Here is a 22,589-nt window from a genome sequence, read left to right on the forward strand (position 1 = left end):
AATTGCTTCTGCCAATTCGGTGAGGGATGAAGCAGCTCTGTGCTTCTCTCTTGCTACAAATGAATATGATACCATGTTTCAGGGATACATCATTCCCAGGTGCCTCCAGATCTTTCAATTCAACCGTTAAAACAGTGTAATGCAACACAGCCTTTTGAACCTGATAGTAATCTCTGCTGAAGGGAAAACTAAACATCTTAAAGCAAGAAATCAGGACACAGATGGGAAATCAAACACACTGGTGCATACATACCACATTTCCTGGCAAGCCTCTGGGACCTGGGGGCCCTGCTGGTCCAGTCACACCCTATTTTAAGAAAATGAAGAGTGTGTGTGTCTAAGTAATTGACAACTTGTACCATCATAGGAACAAGATGTTCCAAGGGAGACTGGAGTTCATGTCAAGGTGTTGTACAAGCACAAAGCAAAAAATAGCACTTTTGAGAAACACTTTGTAGTGTAAAGAAACACAAAACAATACAAAATGGATGAAGACTTTCTATGGGAGCTTAAAATCGCCTTCCATCAAAAGGAAGCCTAAATGTAGCTGAGATACAGGAAGGAAAATATGAAACATCAAAAGGACAGAGGAAAGGATGTTGATTTACCACAAAAATAAAAATCTAGGTCAACAAAACATGCTTTGTTGACAATTCCACCTTTCTCTGCTCTGGGGAACAAAACCTGAAAACACTCCTTTGCACTGAATAGATGAACAGCACAAAGCATTTAGAATGTTCTAGTTCTGAAATGCAGGTCTTTTCTGTCTGCAGCTGAAGGGCTTTTAGGGTAAGAAAGACCATGTGTGTCCCAAAAAAATGCATGGGGGACATGAGAGAACATGTATTTGGGGACTTACACCTCCCTAGAGATGTTTATTTGAAGTTACCAAGCTGTATTTTAGACATTTTCCTCTCTACTTGACAGTATGAAGTTGAAGTTCTTACCTCTGTAGCTCCCTGTTACCCTGCACTGACCCCAGTTCACCTGCCATCACAGTTTTGCAAGGAGAATGTTTTCTGTTAGAATACCTAATCCTTTTAGTGCTAAACCAGATGAGGCTATCTAAAAACACCGGCCTCAGAAGACTGAAATAATCTAACTTGGAGTAGAGAAATCCCTTTTAGCAGAAGAGCTGGGCAGTAATATGTTGCAGAAGGACAATGGAAACAGTTGGGAGATGATGAAAATCTGTCACAGTGCAGCTCTTCACAAAGTGAATGCTTTTGGCTCACTAAAACAGAATTAAAGGTTTCATCATTTCTCTGTTTTTTCCAGTCACTATTTTATGGGGCAACAGAAACATTTGGAGCAGTAGCAGCCTGGAAAGGATGGCAAAATAAAAGGTGCCTGCATATAACTGCATTTGGATCGCATCAACACCCTTCCAGCAACCAGTTTACACAAAGAAATTAAACCAATGTATAAGTTTGATGGAAGGGAGATGTTTTTTTTGCCTTTTTTTTCCTCCTATCTCTCCCTAAAACATTGAAGGGGTCCTTCAACCAAGAGTAAAAGTTTGCTGAAGACAGATAATTCAGAGTTTTAAGGTCAATGTACTGCTACAGACAATCTCTAATCACAAGGCCAAGGACAACCATGAACACAAAGGTGGAAGAAGAAATTTCAGTACTCCAAGATGCTTAATTTGGATTTCCTATTCCCTCTTCCTCCCAGATACAAATATCCTCTCTCTCTCAATATTTCAAACAGTTCTTCAGACTTCCTTCTCTGCTTGCAAAGAAAGTATGTAGTCTTTTATTCAGCCACAAAGAGCTTATCTGCTCTCATAACAATAAAACGGGACTCAAATCCTTTGCTGTTCTTTAGCAGTCAGGAAACAGCAGCACTTCCTACAACACCTGCCTCAAAAAGAGGTATGTGATGATTCCTCTGGTGATGAGCCTCTACTAAAGAAAGCAGAATTGACTAGGAAGCCTAAAACCAACAGTGATCAAAAACTAATTCAGGCTGCTGATGAGAAGTGAGCTCCCTGCACCAGCTGGCTGCTTGGGCTTGGTTGATATTGCAGTGCTGTAACAGGCTCTGCCTGCACCTCACCCAGAAAAGAGAGCATTTTGTTAGGAAGGGGAAGACTTGGCCAACAAAAGATGCACAATTTAGAGCTGGGCTGATTGGGGCATTGAGCTATTTGGTGCAGCTGTGACTGTTTACCCACAAGCAGTGACTCTGTCAGCTGCAGTTTAGGATGTGCCCTGTGCCCAAGCTGGGACTGCAAATCTGCAAGGCATTGACATCGGTGTCCCTGCAGGTATGTTACTGCCAGGCAAAATTGCTGTAGGGGAAGCAGCTACTCACAGTCTCTCCAGGGGCTCCTGCTTCTCCTTGGGCTCCTTTCTGCCCCTTTGTACCCTGTGTGGCAAGAGGAGAGATATTGGTTGATTAAAGATGGGATGGGATTGCCTGATGTAAAAAAACAGTTCAAAATGCCTGAAAGTGCTCTAGGTAATGGCCTTTGTTAATCAATTTACAGAGGAGTTTAAGGGCTGAGGAAATGGCTCCCAGTTCCCTGTGCAGTGAGGAAATGATATATAAAAATAAACCCCTGAGACATAAGAAGAATTACAAATGACTGATCATCTCAGAGGCTGCTTCTCAGCTACAGCTTGCAGGCATTCAGCTGGGTGAAACTCCTTCCTATCCTCAGGCCTACCAGCTACTTCATTTCCAGCTCAACTGCAAGGTTCTCCCTGAACAGAGAAGTTTTGCCTGCAGTTCTCAAACATCCAGTTAGAATGTCTAAAATAGATCAGAATCCAGAGGGTTTGTCCCAGTCCTACATAACATTTAGCCCTTTTTTGAGGATTTTGGCAGGGCAGAATCTACTCTCTGAACAGTTCTCCATTTACTAGATGTTAAAAGTTGATTGGCATAACTGTCTTTTTACAATGCCAAGACTGCTGTTAAGCTGTGTAAGCTGTTGATGCTCAAGTGATATCTGACATATAGCTTGGGCACAACAGCATGATGTGCAGAGTGAATACCCTCCAATGTTGACATGAAAACATACCTCAGTCATGATTGGAAACAATATATGTGAGCCAAGAAAGTTTCAGAAGATAACTGATCCTGTAAAACAATTTCACACAAGCCACACTGCATTCAAGGTCAAATGGGTTGGGGTTTAATCTGAATGCTCTGCAATGTTTTGGCAACATACTACAGTTAATTTGACCTGTGGTTCTGTGGCATTGATACAAGATGCCCTCTTGAAGGATCCTGAAGTTGGAAGGAGATTCTCAGACAACATTGATCATGCCACAGAGATGATATGTTTCTGCTTTGATTTTCCTCATGTTGTCCTGATGTCCAGCAAAAGTAAATACCTCTACAGAAGTCCCTGAACTGGTAACAACGTGGAAGGAGAAATGGGCTGTATAGATGTTTAGGGGAATAATTATTTACAGTGATATAGACCTTGAAGGCACCTCTCTCTAGTCATACCAAAGATTTTCTTTAGGGCTGGGCCCTCTTACCGGTACTCCTGCAGGTCCTGGGATACCTTGTTCACCTGGGACCCCAGGTAATCCCTGAAAAAACAGAGGAAGAAGTGAAGAAGCTGAAAGAAACTGTTCCTTTCTTTGCCTGAGTAGATGTTTCTCCTTCCTCCCACTGAGAGAGGAAAGAGTAGGTTTTACAGAGGCTGTGACTGCACAGGACTCTGTCTCCTGGGAGCTTTATCCAGAATACAAACACAGTAGTCAAATGCACAATTTAGCTGGCCCACATGACTTCAAAAGCCCTTAATAAATCCTGTATAACCTTACTGTCAGCCAAGCTCTGTCTATCAAACCCCATAGTCCTCTTTTCAGTTACTAAGGCCCAGAGTTTAAGTTAGGTGCTTAAATTGATGCAGTCTTGTAGCTTCCTCTACAGTCAATACAACGCCAGGCAACACTGTGGCCATTTCTGATGAGAGAAGCATCCCAAATATGGAATGAGAACTGCCCCATCTTCTCCTTCTAAACCAGTCAGCTCTCATGTCCTCTCCTTGCTAAAGTTCAAAACCAACTGAAGAAACACTTGGCTGTGCTTACAGGTTCTCCGCTTGTTCCTCGATCTCCTTTGTCCCCTTTTGGTCCAGGTTCACCCTGATATAAAACAATAAGAGAAAGAGAGAAATAAAACCTATTTCCATGGCTGTCAGTCCCACTAGTCCATTTCTCATATAAAGTAGCTTCTTCAAAGGACTTTGAGGTCAATGAATCAAAATGACATCCCACAGAAAGAGCTGGCAATCAGTGTCTAGGCTTCTGGGACTGTTATAGTGATAACTGCAAAAATGTTCAGTTTTAAAAGGGAACAGATTTCCCTCACAGAGAACAGCAGTTAAAGGATTTCACATTCCTAAATGTCATCAATTCATCTCCAATGTATTAAAATGCCAGACAATGTGACCAACAGCAAAAGCACCAGCGACACTGCACGACTTCTCTGTAGGACCACACACCTACTGTCACCCTACAACTGGGGAAGTTATCCCACAGACAGATTCTTCCTTATTTCACCTATAAGAGAGAGGTGTTCAGGGGATCATCTTGAGCATTTCAGGATCTGTGCATTATGCAGCTTTCCTTGTTCTCCAGCTCTTTTAACATCTCCACACATTCATGCAGCTTCTGCTCCTTCCTGCAATGTCAGTACATTGTTTCATGCACCACCATCAGTGACTAACAGGATTAATTTATTCCTGTTCTTCCCCCTTACGGTAAATTGAAGATGCTTTCAGACAGAAGTTCATCAGCTTTGTTCTGAGCTCTAGAACAATAATAAATAAGCCCATATTTTGGCTGTTTATAAATTGAAAAGGAACAGCACCCAATTATAGAACTAGCTGGAATAAAGCAGGCATTACATGAATACTCACATTTGTATATGAACATATGTATTCAAGCAACAGCAATCATTACTTATTCATTATCACACAAAGTGTTTCAATTATGCAATCAAGGAAGAGTAAGAACATCAGTGCTTTAAGCTACATAGACACGCAAGGAATAGTGATCAGTCAAAATGCAGAGCCCAAGACAAAGTGCCTTCAATTTTATTCACATCAGCTATTTGCCAATCACTTCTGCAACACCTGGGGATTCAAAGTCCATTTGCAAACGAGTCTCTAACAGACAAAATCAATGTAACTGCATAAATATTACTTATGTCTGTGTTTATTACGCATTATGAATAAATATTATCACCTGAGACACATAATAGGAGGAATTTTACAAGTAGCACTCAGACCAACATTTGATCACACAGTCCCTGATGCCATCTAGCGGCCTTCAGAAAGATAACGGGATCACCTAAAGTTCAAGAGCAACAAACGGTTGTGCCTGGAACTTCTTTTGGGTAATAACACTTCAACCTTCGAAACCCTTTTGAGAGAGTAGAGCAACAAATCACAGATCTATTGGCAATAAATCCTAACGGTGTTATTGAGTGGGAATAAGGGCTCATAGTACCAGGGAGAACAAGACTGTAAAGGGAAGAAGTAACTCAACAGGTAAAAGGGAGACATTTTCTTAATATTCTCCTTTCTCTCACTTTTTCCTTGAAGCTTGACTTGAATGGTAATGTAAAATTGGCAAAATTCCAGTCTAATGTCCTTGCACAGCCACAACCCTGGGTATAGGCAGCACTTCTCCACCCAGCCTGCCAGGAAATCTGCCTGCTAGCCTTTCCAAATTTGTCAAACCCATGACTATCTGCCAAGACTGTTAACACTGTCTTCTGATGCTGCATGTTGTGAAGACCTCTGCCCCTGGCAGCTGGACTTAATTCACTGCCACCCACCTCTTCCTACACCTCAATGAACAGAAGGGATGAGGTGACAGCTACCAGCTGCTACCAACCTGGGCTAGATCAGTGCTTACAGCTTCTTTGACCTGCTCTCAGCAGTGTCCTCCTGTAGTCTCAAGGTGTTAGTCATTTCTGTGCCACTGAAAGGAAAGTGAGTGCAGTGGGGGCTCAGCTGTGCCCAGCTGCAGTAGGAGACAGAAGGCAAAGCGAGGAGCCATCTCCTGTTTTACCTCTTCTGCCTCTTTGCAGCCATCACACCACTGTGGTTCTCTTACACTCCAAGAAATACTTAATGACAAAGTTCCTTGTATGCCATGGAAGAACCTGACTCTATCCCCCTCACACTGCCTTGCTCCATCAGCAAGCCTCTGCAGAGCTCACAGCACCCAAAATACACAAGGGAGTCGTGGTGGGGGAGGACTTGGAGATCAGACTCACCTGGTCTGAGACTTTCTATTTCTGACAATTAAATGAAATTGATTTTAACTAATAATAAGTAAACAGAGTTCTTATGCTTCTTTCCAGGCTGTTTTTCCTGTCTCCACCTGTGTGTGTGGCTCCCTGGTACTATATCCACACTCAATGGAAAGCAATGGCAAATGCTCTTTTGGACAGTGGGTGACAACTTTCAGCATCCTGTTGATCCTGTGGCCTCTGTGACACAATCCATGCACTTTCCTAAGGCTTATCACCACCTTCAGATACCCTAATTGGCAGAGCTGTAAATCAAAGTTAAGTATCTTTACCTCCCATTCTCCTTCCAAAGCTTGCAACATGTGCAGACCTGTGCCAAAGTGACATCACATTCTTCTTGCACATGGAGAAATCCCAGCAACCTGACCTCCTGACATACTTCAAGCCTTTTGTTCTTTACTGTCAGCAACTCATTTACAAAAGCAATGCACTCAAAGCAAGAGAGAGAACTCCTTCTGTAACTACTACCTTACATTCCTGTTACCTTCCTCAGCCTCTGAGGAACCTGGCACACAGAGTATCTTTTCTAACGACACCCTCACAGCCTGCTTCTGCCAGTTAACACCTGCCATAAATCTTTCTGATCCTTAATAAGCTTATTCACACAGTAATTAATGCTGGCTATTTCCCACTAGCTGCTACAAGCATTCCTTGCATCAGGGACAGGGATAGCATATAGCTGTGTCCCAGCCACATCTGCCTTGGATGCTGCTGTGACCCTGACAGTCATGGGTTTCTCATCACAGCTGCTTACAATGGCAAAGTTGTCCAGAACAAGACTCAGAGTCCTTTACTGAACACATTTAAGTAATGTGGAAAATATTAAAGTGCTGGGTGTCTATCAGATACAACAGGTAATAAGCCAGAGGCCACAGTTATTGGAGATGTTACTTACAGGAATCCTAGGGTGTGGGGTAAAGAAGGCTGTCTGCAAAAGAAACCAGATTGTTAAAAGAAGCAAAGCCTATTGTCTTTGACATTCAATACCTTATGTACTCTCCTTGTCATTACAGATTACACATTCCATGCATCTATCAGTAAGTTTATAAACACGCAACTCATTGTAACATCTGGCTGTTTGGAAAAATGCCCACAGATATCAGACATATCCTAGAGTGTTTGAAATATGGGCATATACTCAAACACAGTGTCCCACTGCTACAAAGAAACAAACAACGTTTAACCTTGTCAGCAAGTTTACTGTTAGCAATCTCCAGCTCTCTTTTCTACTTGGAGCCATGTTCAGTATTATTAAATCTCCTACATTATGTTGCTGAGCTTAGTTTGTTCTCTCTGTGCCATGTACAGGACATACACATCTCAGCCTGGTTGTCTTGGGGAGTATACAGCCACCCTGAAGGAGCAGCCACAAAAAAAGTGTCCAGAGAGGCAGTATCTTTTATTGAAGTCATAAAACTAGGAAGAAAAGTTAAGTTCTTGATGAAATGAGGATATGTTTAAATCATCACCTACTTTACAGCTGAAATAGAAATCATTTCTCCTTACAAACACAGGAAGCTTGAGCAGCTGGGCATATCTTCTCTCTACCTAGCCATGCTGTACTGTGTTGCAAGCTGCCTTCCCTTGCCTTGGCAAAGCCAGATTTATCCTTGGTGTTGTGACTGCATCATTCTTGTGTGATACACATTCAGTCTTCCCACATGATAGCACCCTTTGGCACGGCTCAAAGAGGCCCAGCTAATGGCAGGGAATAAATCATCTCATCTCCATTGCTGCAGGAAGGGCTGTAAGCACGTGATTTTCACCATCAGAACTTGATTTATATTCCCTCCATAATGTGACTGTGGCAGATGTAACCAGTGGCAGGGAGCAAAGCTGAAAAGCAGATGTCTGACATTGTGTGGAGGATCTGTGACTGGCATCAGCTCTGCTGTGCAATGACAGGCTTGTTCCTAGTGCTTAACTCAGCTTTTGCTGGAGGGGACTGTGAGGTTTATGTATTTTAGTGGATGTTGGCTTAATTGCCAGTAGGGAACTTCACTGTAATGATGCTCATGTTCCCAAAAGTAATTTTGCAGGCTCATTTTTAAAACAATAAATTGTTGTTTTCTTGGTCTTTTTTTTTTTGGTTCTTGTTTATTAGCAATTGGGTATGACTGGTTTGTGTGTTGGATCCAGAGCTGAACTCAGAATGAACTCTGGGATGAAAGGATCTTTCTGGGGTTACAGGACAGTGTATGTGATGGAGGCTCTGAGAGGCTACAGCCTTGCTGAAGCTGAATCCTTCACCCTGGAAGTTCATGTCAATGAGAAGTGGAAGCCTCAGTTTTTCCTGGTAGAAAGTTATTGTTCCCTGAGAAGACAAGCTGCTGTTCAATAGGATCTGTTCAGAGCCAGTCTTATCCTGAGAAAAATTTATGCCACTCTGGAAAATTTGTATGAACAAACTCCCCATTTTCAGGCATGACCTTCTTCAGACAGCTCCCACAGCTGCTAGACAAATCACAAATCAATTTAAGTGCTACCACAAGGAAAGGACATGCAAAAATGCTGTTTGAAAACAGGCAGAGGAGGGCAAAACCTCCTCAAAGATAAAAAGACTAAATACACCTTGATATTGCTGCTCTGGAGGAGGGGAACAGGCTGCCCAGGTGGGCTGTGGAGTCTCCTTCTCTGGGGACCCTCAAACCCACCTGGAGAGTTCCTGTGTTACCTACTCTAGGTGGCCTGCTCTGGCAGGGGGGTTGGACTGGATGATCCCTAGAGGTTCCCTCCTACAGTTTATTGATCTTGAAAAGCTTAGTTTCTGAGGAATTTGTGTGGAGGAAGTGTGGTGACACCTTAAACATTCTTACAGTAGAGAACACAATGTTACTTACTGTTCCAGGTAAGCCTGGTGGTCCAGGGGAACCCGTGTCACCCTAGAGAGTGGAACAAAGTATAACTAAGGGTGTTAAAAGGTGCCCCAATAAAGCTCAACATTATCAGCTTGAAGATATAACATGACCAGATGAGATGTAATCCACCCACAGCATATCTCTGATGGGGGGAATTTACCTCACTGCTCTGGCCAGAATTTCTGCTTTCTTACATACAGGAATCTCACTTTGCTGTCTTTAGCACTTTAGGACTTTTTCATTGATCTCACCTCACAGGACAATGAACTTCTAATGTGACCTCATTCAGTGTAGGAGTGATACTGAGTTTAATTTGCATTTCTTGATTGAAAAATATGTTTTAGCCAAACTTCTTTTGAGGATGGAAAGCAAGATCCTCTGCTTTGCAATACAAAAGTAAGTTTTAAATCTAGTTCCTGCCCTCCATAGATGTGAAAGTCACTGGTAAACTGAGGGCTGATGTATCCTAGTTAGAAGGAGAAAGTGATACCCTCCTCCTGATGACTGTTGCCACTATAATGAGGGCAATTTCTTAACTATACAATCACAGGCATCTGTAAGGTCAGTGCTTCATCTTCACCTTAATGATCCCAGTGGTTGAATGTAAGTTTTGGTGAATATGGCCTTCTCATTCACTAAAATTAATTGTAATGTGATGGCAGAGGCCCAGACCATTCCTTAAATTATTCCAGGACATCATAGGTAGGCATAGAAAAATTCCCTACAATTTGATTCCAGGCCCGTTCCTATCAGACAATTTTCAAACAAAGAAAAGCTTCCTTGAAATGAACTGTCCTTGGATTTCATCAACAGCTTACTTCTCCCTTTACTCAATACATTGTTGTCTCTGTTCCACATACAGCTTTCTCTGCTGCTTCTTAACAAGGCTCAGCTAACAGACTTCTAATATTTCTATTCTTCCTCACATACTCTCCTCAATCACTTGTCTCTATGCCCTTGCCTCTTTTCCTCTCTTTTCTAAGGAGGACCATGCTCATTTCATGGCTCACCTTTTCTCCTCTTTCACCTTTCAGTCCAGGCAGACCATCTTTTCCTTTTTCTCCCTAAAAGCAGAGAAAAGAAAACAGGACATGTACATGTTTTGGTTTGATTGCATCAGTCCCACTAGAGTATTTCACCTCAGTTGGCTTTAGATTCTTCTTGCTGACATTCAAGCCTGCAGTCAATTATCATATTAGGGCCACCAAGATGATCAGGGGACTGGAGCATCTTCCTTATGAGGAAAGGCTGTGGGAGCTGGGGCTGTTTAGTCTGGGGAAGAGGAGATTGAGGGGAGATCTTATTAACATTTATAAATATCTAAAGGGTGGGTGTCAGGAGGCTGGGACATCCCTTTTTTCTGTTGTATCCAGCAACAGGACAGGGGGTGATGGAATGAAGCTGGAACACAAAAAGTTCCATAAAGAAAAACCTCTTTCACTGTTTCAGTGAGGTAGCCCTGGCACAGGCTGCCCAGGGAGGGTGTGGAGACTCCTTCCTTAGAGGTCTTCAAGACTCACCTGAACACATTCCTATGTGACTTGATCTAGGTGACCCTGCTTCTGCAGGGAGGTTGGACTGGATGATCTGTAAAGGTCCCTTCTAACCCTTACCATTCTATGACTCTATAATCAGAAGCATTGACCCTGTTGACATGGTTAAACTTACTGTCAGGCCCATAATCCAACTATTTCCCAGCAGGTAAATGCCTTTAGAGGTCTGGAACTAGTCAGGAGAGGCAATAGACACTAGGCTTTGGACAGAGGTTATGCCATCAGAAAATGATCCAACCAGCTAGAGCCTTCTCCAGGGCTCAGGGACAAGTGGGAGTTGTGATATTTTGTCGTTATTCATTTTTTTAAGTGTTCCAGTATCAGGCAGGAACTTGTGAAAGTAAGGCCTAAAGACTACTGCACAGTATTCTATTGCCTCATGAGTCATAACCTTCTGCATTTAAGGCAGACATTGTTCATTAGTACCTTGGCTGCAATTAGGAACAGTTGCTAGGCAGCAAAGTACCTTTTTGGAAGGGGTATTTGGTGATCTTGATGGGGTGCCAATCAGCTTCTAACCATAGCAATCACACCAAGAGAGAACATCATCTAAGGGCACTTGAGAGAACTTCTCCTGGCCCCAAATGGCCAATAAAAATAAAGTCAAATTGTGGTTCAAATTCACTCACCTGATCTCCTTTATCTCCTCTCAGTCCAGGTACACCTGGAGGCCCAGGAAGACCTGCTTCACCCTGAAAGTAAAACAAAGAAGTGTGTGAAATCTAGGAAGAAGCATCAAGTAGAACTTTCATTACTAAACCACGTTACTCTCAAATATAATTAAGACAGAAAATGTAGAATGGTGAGCCAAACTCTTCTCTCACTCACATCAGTTAAAAATGCATGAGCTCTGCTTTTCAGGCAGGCTAATCTAGCCACAGTGCCCTTAGGCTGGGAAGGATGAAGCCTTGGTTTGGCTGTTTTTGCATGTCTGATTCTAGTCTGTGAATTGTTCAGAACCCATCATGACTGCAGATGTTTTCTTCTTCACCTGGTGACACCATGATACTGATGCTGTAGGCCAGAACCTGCCCCAGCTTTTTAATGGTATTGGTTGTAGATGTAGTTTGCTGAGGGAGAAATGGCTTATTAGTTTGATCACAAAATAATTGCTTATTCTAGGAAAACAGCAGCTAAGTCTTCCCTTTTTTTTTTTTGATGTTAACTGCTACCATGTAATTTAGGACATGTTTTCTTCAGGCTGCTCTGGAGCAGAACCAAGCGTGCAAATAGATGGAGCTTACAAAAAAGAAACATGACTTTTATTTTCATTGTTAATGATGTGGTGTTGCCTGGAAGTGCAAAAACTGAACCACATTAATCTGAATAGTATAGGTGTTGCCTATGAATAGATTTAGAGTTTTCTGAGACGTTCTGTTTCATATATAGATTCCTTTCTGTCTGAACCTGTCCTGGTTTAGCAAGGAGCAGCTTTTGCTTGGTAACAGGGGGAGGGGGCTGCAGTGAAGACCCGGTAAAGAGTTTGTGGACTCTCCCCTGGCTCCTGGGTTCACACCCACCTCCGGCCCGGCTGGGCCAATCTGGCGCCTCTGCCATCACTATTTAAGGACGGGAATTTGAAGTGCTGGCAGGAGGTGTATGAGTGATACAAGATGGAGGTGACCATGTGGACCCTTCAGCCAGAGAAGGAGGAAGGAAGGAGAAGCAATAGACCAGAGACCCTTCTGCAAGCCATGGTGAGAATGCAGCTGTACCCCTGCAAGCCATGCAGGGCCATGGCAGGACTGAGAGTTACCAGCAACTCCATGTGGGTGAGCCCAGACGGGCGGGGGACTGTGTGGGGAGGTGGCCATGGCACAGGCCGTGCTGGAGCCTGTGGGCCCAGAGCAGCCCCACACGAGAGGCAGAGAGGAGCTGCAGCCTTTGGGATCAATGCACATGGGAGCAGCCCGGGCAGGGCTGCCGTGTGTGTGAGGGACCCCATGGACTTGCAGGGAGGATGGGTGCAGAGCCCACCTGTCCTGAGGAGGGACAAACGGCAGAAGCTATCAGGAATAGACTGACTGAAACCCCCACTGCCTGCTCCCCTGAGCCGTTCATGGGGGGAGGAGGTAAAAACCCCAGGATCAGGGCTCTGAGGCCGGGAAGAGGGGAGGTGTGGCAAGAAGGTGTTCTTAAAAAGGCTGGTCGGACTCTTCATTGTTGTACTACTCTGTGTTGTTTTATTTTGGTTATGTTTGGGATTTAAGGTTATGTTTTAGTTGATGTTGCATTACATTATTCTCTGTTTTCTTCCCCAAGCCAGTAGCCTGCTCTGTTTTGTCCTGAACCTTCAGAGGCAATTAAGCTCTCCCTGCCCTTTGGCAATTCTCAGCCTCTTTGGTACTTGAGGTTAATCATGGTCTTTTGTTCCCTGATGGGCCTAAACCAGGACAGAACCTTACCTTTCAGTTTCTGTTTTATAATACTTGCTTTTGGAGTAATTATGATCTCTGTGTCATGTCATTTGTTCTCAATATATCAAGTGTTCTCAAATTTATCTCCAGGTTGAACCACTTTGGCATCTGAAAATAACCATGTGGTTTCCTATCTGTAATTACTCTGCATTTGTAGTGCAATGTCACAAAAGATGTCAGTCATGGACAGAACTCAAATGCACTAAGAGCTGTACAGATACCAATTGAAGTAAGGTAATTACTGCTTCAAAAATGTTCTCTCTGAAGTATGGGAAGAGTCAAAACATTACCATGGTGTTGGACATCATGAACATTATCATGTTATGGTTGGACTTGATGATCTTAAAGGTCTTTTCCAATCATAATGATTCTGATTCTATGCTATAGGTGCAAGGACTCTGCAGACGAAATCAGGTGAAGACCAAGATGTTGTGGTGACTGAGTGTGTCTATGAATATCAGGGGGATGTTTTGAGAATTCTGAAGACAGAGTGACATTTGGTGACAGTGGGATAGGGACTGGTGCTTTATGAGAGCCACTGCAGGATCCTGACTGATGGTGAGATCCCAGAGACCAAGAGGATAACAGAGAGACTGACATTAATGACAGAGAAAAGGAGAGTTTGGAGGGGAAAAAATGAAAGTATGTGGTGTAACTTTGGCTCCTGGGAAGATACTGATGCAAAACATCAATGAATTTGCATGAGCTCAAGGACTGAAAGGTAATACAAAACAGCCAATATGGATTTGTTAAAAACCAATCATGTCAAACCCACCCCGTCCCTTCCCTTGACAGGGTAACTAGGCAGGCAAGCAGGAAGCATTTATGTGATGCCTCTTGACAGCAGTAAAACATCTGACACGGGCCAATATGATGTTCTCATTAGCAAACTACAGAAACAGTGGCATAGAAGAATGGTGTCTGGAGGATGGTGTGCAACTGACTGAAGAAACTACACTCACACACATTATTTGAAGTTTCATGTCAAGTTCAGAGGATTTACAAAGTGCTCTAAGGCTCTGCACCAACCAGTATTGTAATTTACAAGTGAGGTGACAGAAAAGGGAACGTTTATGAAACATGTGGAGACCACCACACTGGGGAGAGAGAAAGAAATGTTTTGGAAGGTGGTATTACAATTCAAAACAGCCCTGTGTGGGGAGATGACCCAGACCAAGCGGCAGTGCTTTGGTCAGGAGTCTGACCTTTCCTTGCACTGGACCCGAATTTGCCCAGCAACTTAAGACCAGCAGTTTGTTTTCCCAACAGCAGTGAAAAGACACTGTTGGGCAGTGACCACAAGAACCATTGAGGAAGGGTTTAGAAAAAGCTCCCTGAGAGCTGCAGAAGCTACTGAGGGACAGCTGGTCATCTCCCCTTACTTGGGACACCTGGAAATGATACTTTCCTGGGAAATGAGTGGTACTCATTAAGTAGAGTAGAAGGAATTTTGGAATAGAAGCAGAATAGTTCCTCACTTGCAAGAGGGTGTAAGTGTTATCCACTTAATAAGGGCCTTATCACAATAAACCTCACTTTCTACCTTGGACTCGGAACGTTATTCATTGAAGGGGTAGATAGCAGCAGAGCTTCTCACCATGACACCCTGGCAAAGAGGAAAAATGGTCATCAATTCTTAAACTTAACAGAGGGATTGGCACAGCTTTTTGGAAGCTGCTCTATGAAACACCTCATGGCTACCTTCTTCCTTTAATCCCTCTTAGTCTGGTTTGTGGTATAGATGGTACAAGTTCTGATTTATTGCACAAGACAACATGGGAGTAGAGGTCATGACCATTCTCCTGTTTCATCTTTATAGTAGAAGATTGGACTGAGATTGGTGGGAGTGAGAGAAGACTGAGGCTCTGAGACTCTTCCACTACTGGTATACACTCTGTACCCAAAAATCCCAAGATGTATGGCAAAGAAACAAGACATTGTCTCATACAGATTTCTCTTTCTACACATTTTCATACCACAGTTGAAAAGTCAGCATATGGATGATAATGGTAACATCTATGGTTGGTGGTTTGGACTGGCTGCATACAGCTATCAGGAAATCCCAGGACCTTTCCCAGGTTTTTCACTGAGTTCTGCAGCTGTCTGCTGAAACCCAAATCCCAGTACAAAAAACACTAAGATAACTGTGCAACTTCTAACAGTCATCTGGGCTTAGTTATTTCCCAGCAAGTGTTTACAACTAAGAGAAGACAGCATCACCCCTTGTATCACATAGTTATATAGAGGGTCTTCATCTTCTAAAACCACTCTGCCCTCCTTTTCTTCCTTACCCACCAGGAACAAGATGAATCAATGAACAATTTGATTTAGCATATTTATGGTCTGGCATTTTTGCATTAGTCTGTCCAACCACTAATCTGTTGCATCTTCAGTTGTAAACACAAATGACATGTAGACATCTTGTTGTTGGCAGATGGCTTTGTTATTGCACCTGGTCACTTTCTATGTCTCTGACAGGTAGGTCTTGTTACTAAGGTTAGTTTTCCTGCTCACCTGCTCACCAGGTCGACCACGACTCCCTGGTTCACCCTGGGAAAAGACAAAAGGCAAAACTTCAGCATTGTAAGAACCTGACCTTTTTGTAAGAACTCTTTCTCATTAGTAAAGTGTGTCCCTTGTGCTCTTGGTCCATGTTTTTCTACCTACTTTCTATAAGACATTCAAATTGCCTTCTTGATGGCTTGGCAATCCAGACCACAAGGCCCTACCTACAGATCTACCTACACATGTAGAACTGAGAGAAGAGTAACAAACAGGGTTTGGTACTTTGGAATACTATGAACTGCAAAAGGTAATGAGCCACATCTGATCATTCTCTAATGCTTCCAACTTTACAGGAATTCTCCCTTCTGATTTCAATATAAGACTTTCCAAAATCAGGCCTTGACTGACTTGACAGCTACAGAAACTGAAATAAAGTACCTTACCTTAGGGCCAGTTGTACCAGGAAAGCCTTCCTCTCCCTTCTGCCCTTGTTCTCCCTGCAGGGAACACAAGAAGTTAATATACAATCTCCTCTGGTACTGCAGCACGTTTGCAGTTAACCATGAGGAATATTTTGAGCAGATCCTAAGCATCACCCTGAGGATGTAACTGGAACCATGTGAGGATCTGTTCCCTGGAATAACTTTCCCATTCTAGGACTGTTTGCAAATACATCTCAAGCACTGATCATCCTACTGGAATGTTTCTGGAATAATACAGAGTCAACCACTGTTACATTAAAGATGTCCATTGAGAATTATCTGTAAGACAAAACTTCTATTTAGTTTCTTCAAAACCTATGTGGTTAGAAAGTCTATCTTATTTCTATTAGAGAAAAATAGCCATTGGGTCTCTCAGGTAAATACTTTAAAATTGACCTTTCAATGTGTGTGGTGTCAGCATAGGGAGCAGAGATTGCAGTGGTTTAAGAGCTAAAACATGCCACATAGCTGTGAAGTGCAGTAAGTACTACACAGGGCTGTGGATAAGATCCAAAAGCCTCAGAAATTTGTTATAGGCTTCAAAATCCTCACTTTGATTCATCAATAAAGGGCAGCTGGAGACTCTGTCAGACCTGGGCACTCAGTGCACTCGGTTGAGAGAGGCAAGTTTAAATGTAGTGTGGTGTTGGAAGAAATAGGGGTTATAGTGCTCAAGTATCAGAGGCAAGACCACTGCCAGCACAGTCCAAGGCAACAGGTGGTTAGGAGCTGTTGTCCTGATTCCAGCGTGGTGTCATCATCCTTAAAGCCTGGCTTAGCCTTCATAGACAAAATATGGCACATTTATTTGACACTTATTTACAAACTGAAGGCAAGTTAACCACAGTGCCTCCTACCACTAAACCTCCTATCTCCCTTCCCCCTATGCAGAGACATCAGAGGAGACAGCTCATCTGTCATTTGTAAAAGTCCTCAAAGGGGGAAGAAGTAGTAGGAAATAATGAAGAATCATCTTTCTGCTACATAGACCTACAGAAGCTTTAGGGGCATGGCATCCCTTCAACCCTTCAGGAAGAAAGAAAGAAACAATCAAACATCTTTGGAGCCTGTCACACTTCTCTGCTCTTCTTTGTGCCTTGGACACATGCCTCTACTTGTCACTGTCACTGGCTTTCCAGCTATGAGAGTAGAAGCTTCTCTGTTTGCAACGCTCGGCTGTGTTTGTCAAATTGGATGCAGTAGTTGAAGACTGGAAGAGGATCTCTCATCCCTGCTGTACTCACAACCTGCTCCACCTTCATAACAACTCAGTACAGCCACACCACATGCCTTGGCCCTGGAGCTTCACCAGCAACTCAGTGATGGGGTGTTGGTGAGATGTGTTATGCCCTGGCAGGTCTGCCCCTATCCCATTTGCACGTGCTAACTCACCCAAATAAGCTGCCCGGGTTAGTAGCTTAATGCCAGTGTCTGTGGCATCCCGTACCTTTTGACCAGGAAGGCCAGGAAGCCCATTCAATCCATCTTTGCCAGGAAAGCCCTAAATAAGAAAAAAATCACAAGCTGTAAGTGTTTGTTCTTTAAGCCACTAACAGCAAGCTCAGCAGAGGCACTCTCAGTTCATCCTCCTTGCCACTGACCTAAGATTAAATAAAGAATAACCACTGTATGTGTTTTCTTTTGACTTTTTCCCTACTGTGGCTCAAAATAGACAGTTCTCTCAGTGCATAAATCTGCTGGGGGCTGAGGAGCCTGCTTTGGAACCTCTTATGTTCCAGTACCACAGTTTTCCTGAATGACCACTGGATGTCAGTATTGTTCCAGATAAACAGAGTGATTTAATGTACCGTGGAGTCTTAAGTAACTTTAAAAATAGTAATTTTACTTACAGATCTCTGTAAGTCTCTATTATTTGTTGCTACAAAAAAAAAATAACGTCTATTTTTCCTTTTAAATATTGCTAACTCACAGGATCACAGAACTATGGAATGGTAGGGTTGGAAGAGACCTTTAGAGATCATCCAGTCCAACCACCCTGCAGAAGCAGGGTCACCTAGATCAGGTCACAGAGGAACATTTCTAGGTGAGTCTTGAAGACCTCCAAGGACGGAGCCTCCACAATCCCTTTGGGCAGCCTGGGTCAGTGCTGCCTCACCTGAACAGTGAGATAGTTTTTCTTTATGGAACTTTTGGTGTTCCAGCTTCATCCCATTACCCCTTGTCCTGTTGCTAGATACCATCGGAAAAAAGGGATTCCCGAATCTCCTGACACCCACCATTGAGATATTGGTAAGTTTTAATGAGATCCCCCCCCCAGTCTCCTCTTCTCCAGACTAAACAGCCCCAGCTCCCACAGCCTTTCCTCATATGAAAGATGTTCCAGTCCCCTGATCATCTTGGTGGCCCTGCACTGGCCTCTCTCCAGCACTTCCCTGTCCCTCTTGAGCTGAGGAGCCCAGAACTGGACACAGGACTCCAGATGAGGCCTCAGCACGGCAGAGTAGAGGGGGAGCAGAACCTCCCTTGACCTGCTGCCCACACTCTTCTTGATGCATCCCAGGATGACATTGGCCTTCTTGGCCACGAGGGCACATTGCTGGCTCTTGGGTAGTTTACTGTTTCATACAGTGAACTATATACACCCCTAAATTCAAATTCTGCAGCATACAGTGGCAGAATTTTTCAGCAAGTTAAGAATTGAAATTACTTCCTGTAATGCCTTTAAAATGGTGAGAAAATGCTTTATCTTCTTTTCAAGTGTCATTCAGCTCCCAAACACTGAAGGCTGCAGGTGCCACTTCTTACTACTAAATGTTTCACAGCTTACTTTTCTTGACTTAAAAGCCAACACAAAATTGCTTATATTGTGCTATATCTGAGATTTTAATTTCAGTTCTTTGACCCATTTCAGGAAACTCTATGCTTGGAACAGCATTATTTTGCCAACTACAAATTGACTTTGGTATGGTATCACAGAAGAAAGCCATCATGGTCCCAGTGTGTGTGAATAGTGAGTGGGACTGCACCTGGTAAAATTCTTGCTTGTAAAAGGTATCAGAGGCTAATGGTTGCATTAAAAGTGATGGTGTTAGAGCCTACATTAAAACCTTTCCTACAAACCATGGGGAATGTGCAGGGAAAGGAAGCAGTTCTTCAATACTTACAGCTGGTCCCGGTGGTCCAATTTTACCAGTAACACCAATCTCTCCTGGTAGCCCCTGAAAAATGAAACCAGAAGGAAAAATCCTATTTAAAAAATAAAATCAGTATTTCTATCCTTTGCAACCTCAGTGGAGGTGGTTGCTTTCAATTTAAATGCATTTTCCTCTTCCACAGCAGCCAGGTCTCTTCCATGGGGAGTCCTGTAGATATTGACTCATCCCCAGGTAGCACTGACCTGGTTGTAATGCTCAGCTCAGAGAAGCTGTCCTCTAGGACCAGCTATGGCTCTTCAGGGAGAAAATAAAAGAGAAAACACACATTGCCAGAGACCCTGACTCTCAGTTCACACTGAAACCCAGGAACTAAAATTTCTCCACAGCTGTTTTTACTTCTCTTTGATATAGGACAAAAAAAAAAACCCCTTTGTTTTCTTACTGGTGCTCCAGGTGGTCCAGGGAGTCCAGCAATGCCTGGGGGCCCTGGAGGTCCCTGCAAAAGAGGAAGGAAAACCAGTCTGTCAAACTTTCTGATAGCATCAGGTCACTGAAAGCCTCAGGTCTTTCCCAACGCAGTCATGGCCCCATTTGAAAAGGGCAAAATCATTGATTTTTATTTAATTAAGTACTACCAAAAAGAAGCTAGATGCCAATCTGAGCTCTAAGGGAACCATGCTCACAAGTAGAACAGGGTCTCTTGCTTAAGTCACTAATTACTATTGCTACAAGGTGAGCTCCATCCACCACAGAACAAGAGACAGGAGTTGTTGAAGGCCATCAACAGTAAAGTACAACACAAAGCTTGTTCACTGGATGTGGGGTCTAAAAAATGAATCTAAGAGTATGGAGAAACAACACAGTGAATCACAGAATCACAGGGACTGGAAGGGACCTCAAAAATCATCCAGTCCAACCCCTCTACCAGGGCAGGACCACCTAGAGTAGGTCACACAGGAACTCATCCAGCTGGGTTTGGAATGTCTCCAGAGAAGGATGCTCCACAGCCCATCTGGGCAGCCCCTGCCAGTGCTCCCTCACCTCAACAGGGAAGAAATTCTTCCTCATGTTTCTTTGGAACCTGTTGTGTTCCAGCTTGTCCCCATTACCCCTTCTTCTATCATTGGACATCACTGAGAACAGCCTGGCTCCATCCTCCTAACATCCAACCTTTACAAATTTGTAAACATTAATGAGGTCACCCCTCAGTCTTCTCCAAGCTAAAGGAGAGTCCCAGTCCCCTCAGCCTTTCCTCATAAGAGAGATGCTCCACTCCATCATCTTTGTGGCCCTGCACTGAACTCTCCAGCAGCTCCCTGTCCTTCTTGAACTTGAGGAGCCCAGAACTGGACACAATATTCCAGATGTGGTCTCACAAGGGCAGAGTAGAGGGGGGGCAGAACCTCTCTCAACCTGCTGCCCACAGCCCTTCTAATCCAGCCCAGGATGCCATTGGCCTTCTTAGCCACGAGGGCACATTGCTGGCTCATGCTCATCCTGCTGTGCACCAAAAACCCCAGGTCCCTTTCCCCTAGGTCCCTTTCCCCTACACTAGTCTCTAACAGTTCATTTCCCAGCCTGTGCTGGTACATGGGGTTGTTCTTTCCCAGACACAAACTCTACACTTGCCCTTGTTGACTTTCATTAGATTTCTCTCTGCCCAACTCTCCAGCCTGTCCAGGTCTCACTGAATGGCAGCACAGCCTCTGGTGTGTCAGCCACTCCCCCAGTTTAGTATCATCAGCAAACTTGCTGACAGTGCCTCTGTTCTCTCATCAATGTCATTAACGAATATATTGAACAGTACTGGTCCCAGCACCAACCCCTGAGGGATTGCACTAGATACAGGCCTTCAACTAGACCCTGCCCCATTGATCACAACTCTCTGCCTTCTTCCCTTCAACCAGTTCACAATCCACTTCACTACCTGATCATCCAGCCCATATCTTCTCAGTTTTGCTGTGAGGATGCTGTGGGAGATGGTGTCAAATGCTTTAGTGAAATCCAGATAAACCACATCTACTGTACTACCACCATCTATCCACCTGGGTATATCTTCATAAAAGGTTATCAGGTTGGTCAAGCATGACTTCACGTTGGAATCAAGTGTTTCAAAACAAATGCAGCACAATTTTATTGCTCTATATTAAACCTGTTGATACTCAAGTGCTGCCACAAACTCATACTTCAATGTACACTACCATAGAATCATTACAGTTCGAAAGGACCTTTAAGATGATCAAGTTCAAATGATTCCAGTTGGAAGTGTCCTAACAGTCTTACCCATCTCCCTGTAACAGCTGTTTCTCTTAGATAAAATATTCTTTCAATAGCCATTCTATTTACAGAGGGATTTATTTTTATGTATTGAGAAAACTGTTATATTTGGCTTCCTATCTGAGAGGTTTCTTTCCATCAACAGATCTTCACAGGTGTCCAGAGATGCAGAGGTGTTTTTATTTCAAGCTCCCACTGAAGACAGAATTTTTTCTGTGCTCAGAATGAAGCATGTGATCATGCATATTTTGGATCAGTACCCAAGTAAACAACATGAGGATGGATGTGAGAAATGGATATGTGTCTGAGGTGAAATTTTACCCTGGCTGTCGCTGTGTTTCTAACATAATGGTTTCATTCATTGTCAGTTTTCAGCACACAGGGAGTTCTGGTGTGTTTGTACTTCAAAAAACAACAAACACCACTCCCCTGCCCAAACCCTATGGGAAGAATTGAAATTGAGTAACTGATACAAGCTAGAAAATGGCCAGTCAGCACTTTCCCTGTCACCATCCAATATCACAAGGCACAGCTTTTATGATAAAGGTATTATGAGTCATGGATCAATATCAATATTTCACACTTAAGGAAAAATGTAGCTGGAGACATGAAATTTGTGTAAAAAATAAGTGAAGACAAGGAGTTATTTGTGGTATGGTTTGACAGAGAAAGTAGCAGATAAGCAGTCTGTTAGAAACACACTTCTGATTCAGCCAAAAGAGAAGAAAGTCTTTCACCAATAGATGGGGCAATGTGACCAAAAAAGAGACCTGCAGATGTACTGGTCTCCCATGATCTGTTCTCACTGCAGCTCAAAGCAGACCTGGAGTCATCCTACCAACAATGTTAGCATTTGTACAGTGCCCCAAATGCAAGCATGACTAAAAAGTCCCTGGAAAGATGTGCCTCGGGATGCATTGCTGCTGCTGACATAATTGCAGGGGAGCCCTGCATCAGCTTCTGGGAACATTAGCTCAGCTGCTAGGGCAGTAGAGTCTCACAGTTAAGGAGATCTACTCATATCAGGAGACTCCTGATCAAGATCATTCATCATTCAAAAAAGGCTTCACCATTCAAAGAGTGAACAAAT

At 43.4% G+C, this 22,589-nt stretch overlaps 1 protein-coding gene across 1 annotated transcript in view; it reads right to left on the reverse strand.

Moving 5' to 3' along the window:
• COL22A1 (collagen type XXII alpha 1 chain) overlaps positions 1 to 22,589 on the reverse strand; it is a 208,731-nt gene that overhangs the window by 49,967 nt on the left and 136,175 nt on the right. The window contains exons 23-35 of the mRNA XM_061996052.1: positions 19,665 to 19,718; positions 19,232 to 19,285; positions 17,554 to 17,607; positions 16,068 to 16,121; positions 15,634 to 15,669; positions 11,332 to 11,394; positions 10,160 to 10,213; positions 9,132 to 9,173; positions 7,187 to 7,219; positions 4,059 to 4,112; positions 3,498 to 3,551; positions 2,320 to 2,373; positions 254 to 307 (exon numbers count right to left, since the gene is read on the reverse strand). Of these exons, the coding sequence (XP_061852036.1) occupies positions 254 to 307; positions 2,320 to 2,373; positions 3,498 to 3,551; positions 4,059 to 4,112; positions 7,187 to 7,219; positions 9,132 to 9,173; positions 10,160 to 10,213; positions 11,332 to 11,394; positions 15,634 to 15,669; positions 16,068 to 16,121; positions 17,554 to 17,607; positions 19,232 to 19,285; positions 19,665 to 19,718 (660 nt within the window). The remainder of the gene's footprint in view (positions 1 to 253; positions 308 to 2,319; positions 2,374 to 3,497; positions 3,552 to 4,058; positions 4,113 to 7,186; positions 7,220 to 9,131; positions 9,174 to 10,159; positions 10,214 to 11,331; positions 11,395 to 15,633; positions 15,670 to 16,067; positions 16,122 to 17,553; positions 17,608 to 19,231; positions 19,286 to 19,664; positions 19,719 to 22,589) is intronic.

This window comes from Colius striatus, chromosome 4 (genome assembly GCF_028858725.1).
Source record: "Colius striatus isolate bColStr4 chromosome 4, bColStr4.1.hap1, whole genome shotgun sequence".
NCBI classification, from domain to species: domain Eukaryota; kingdom Metazoa; phylum Chordata; class Aves; order Coliiformes; family Coliidae; genus Colius; species Colius striatus.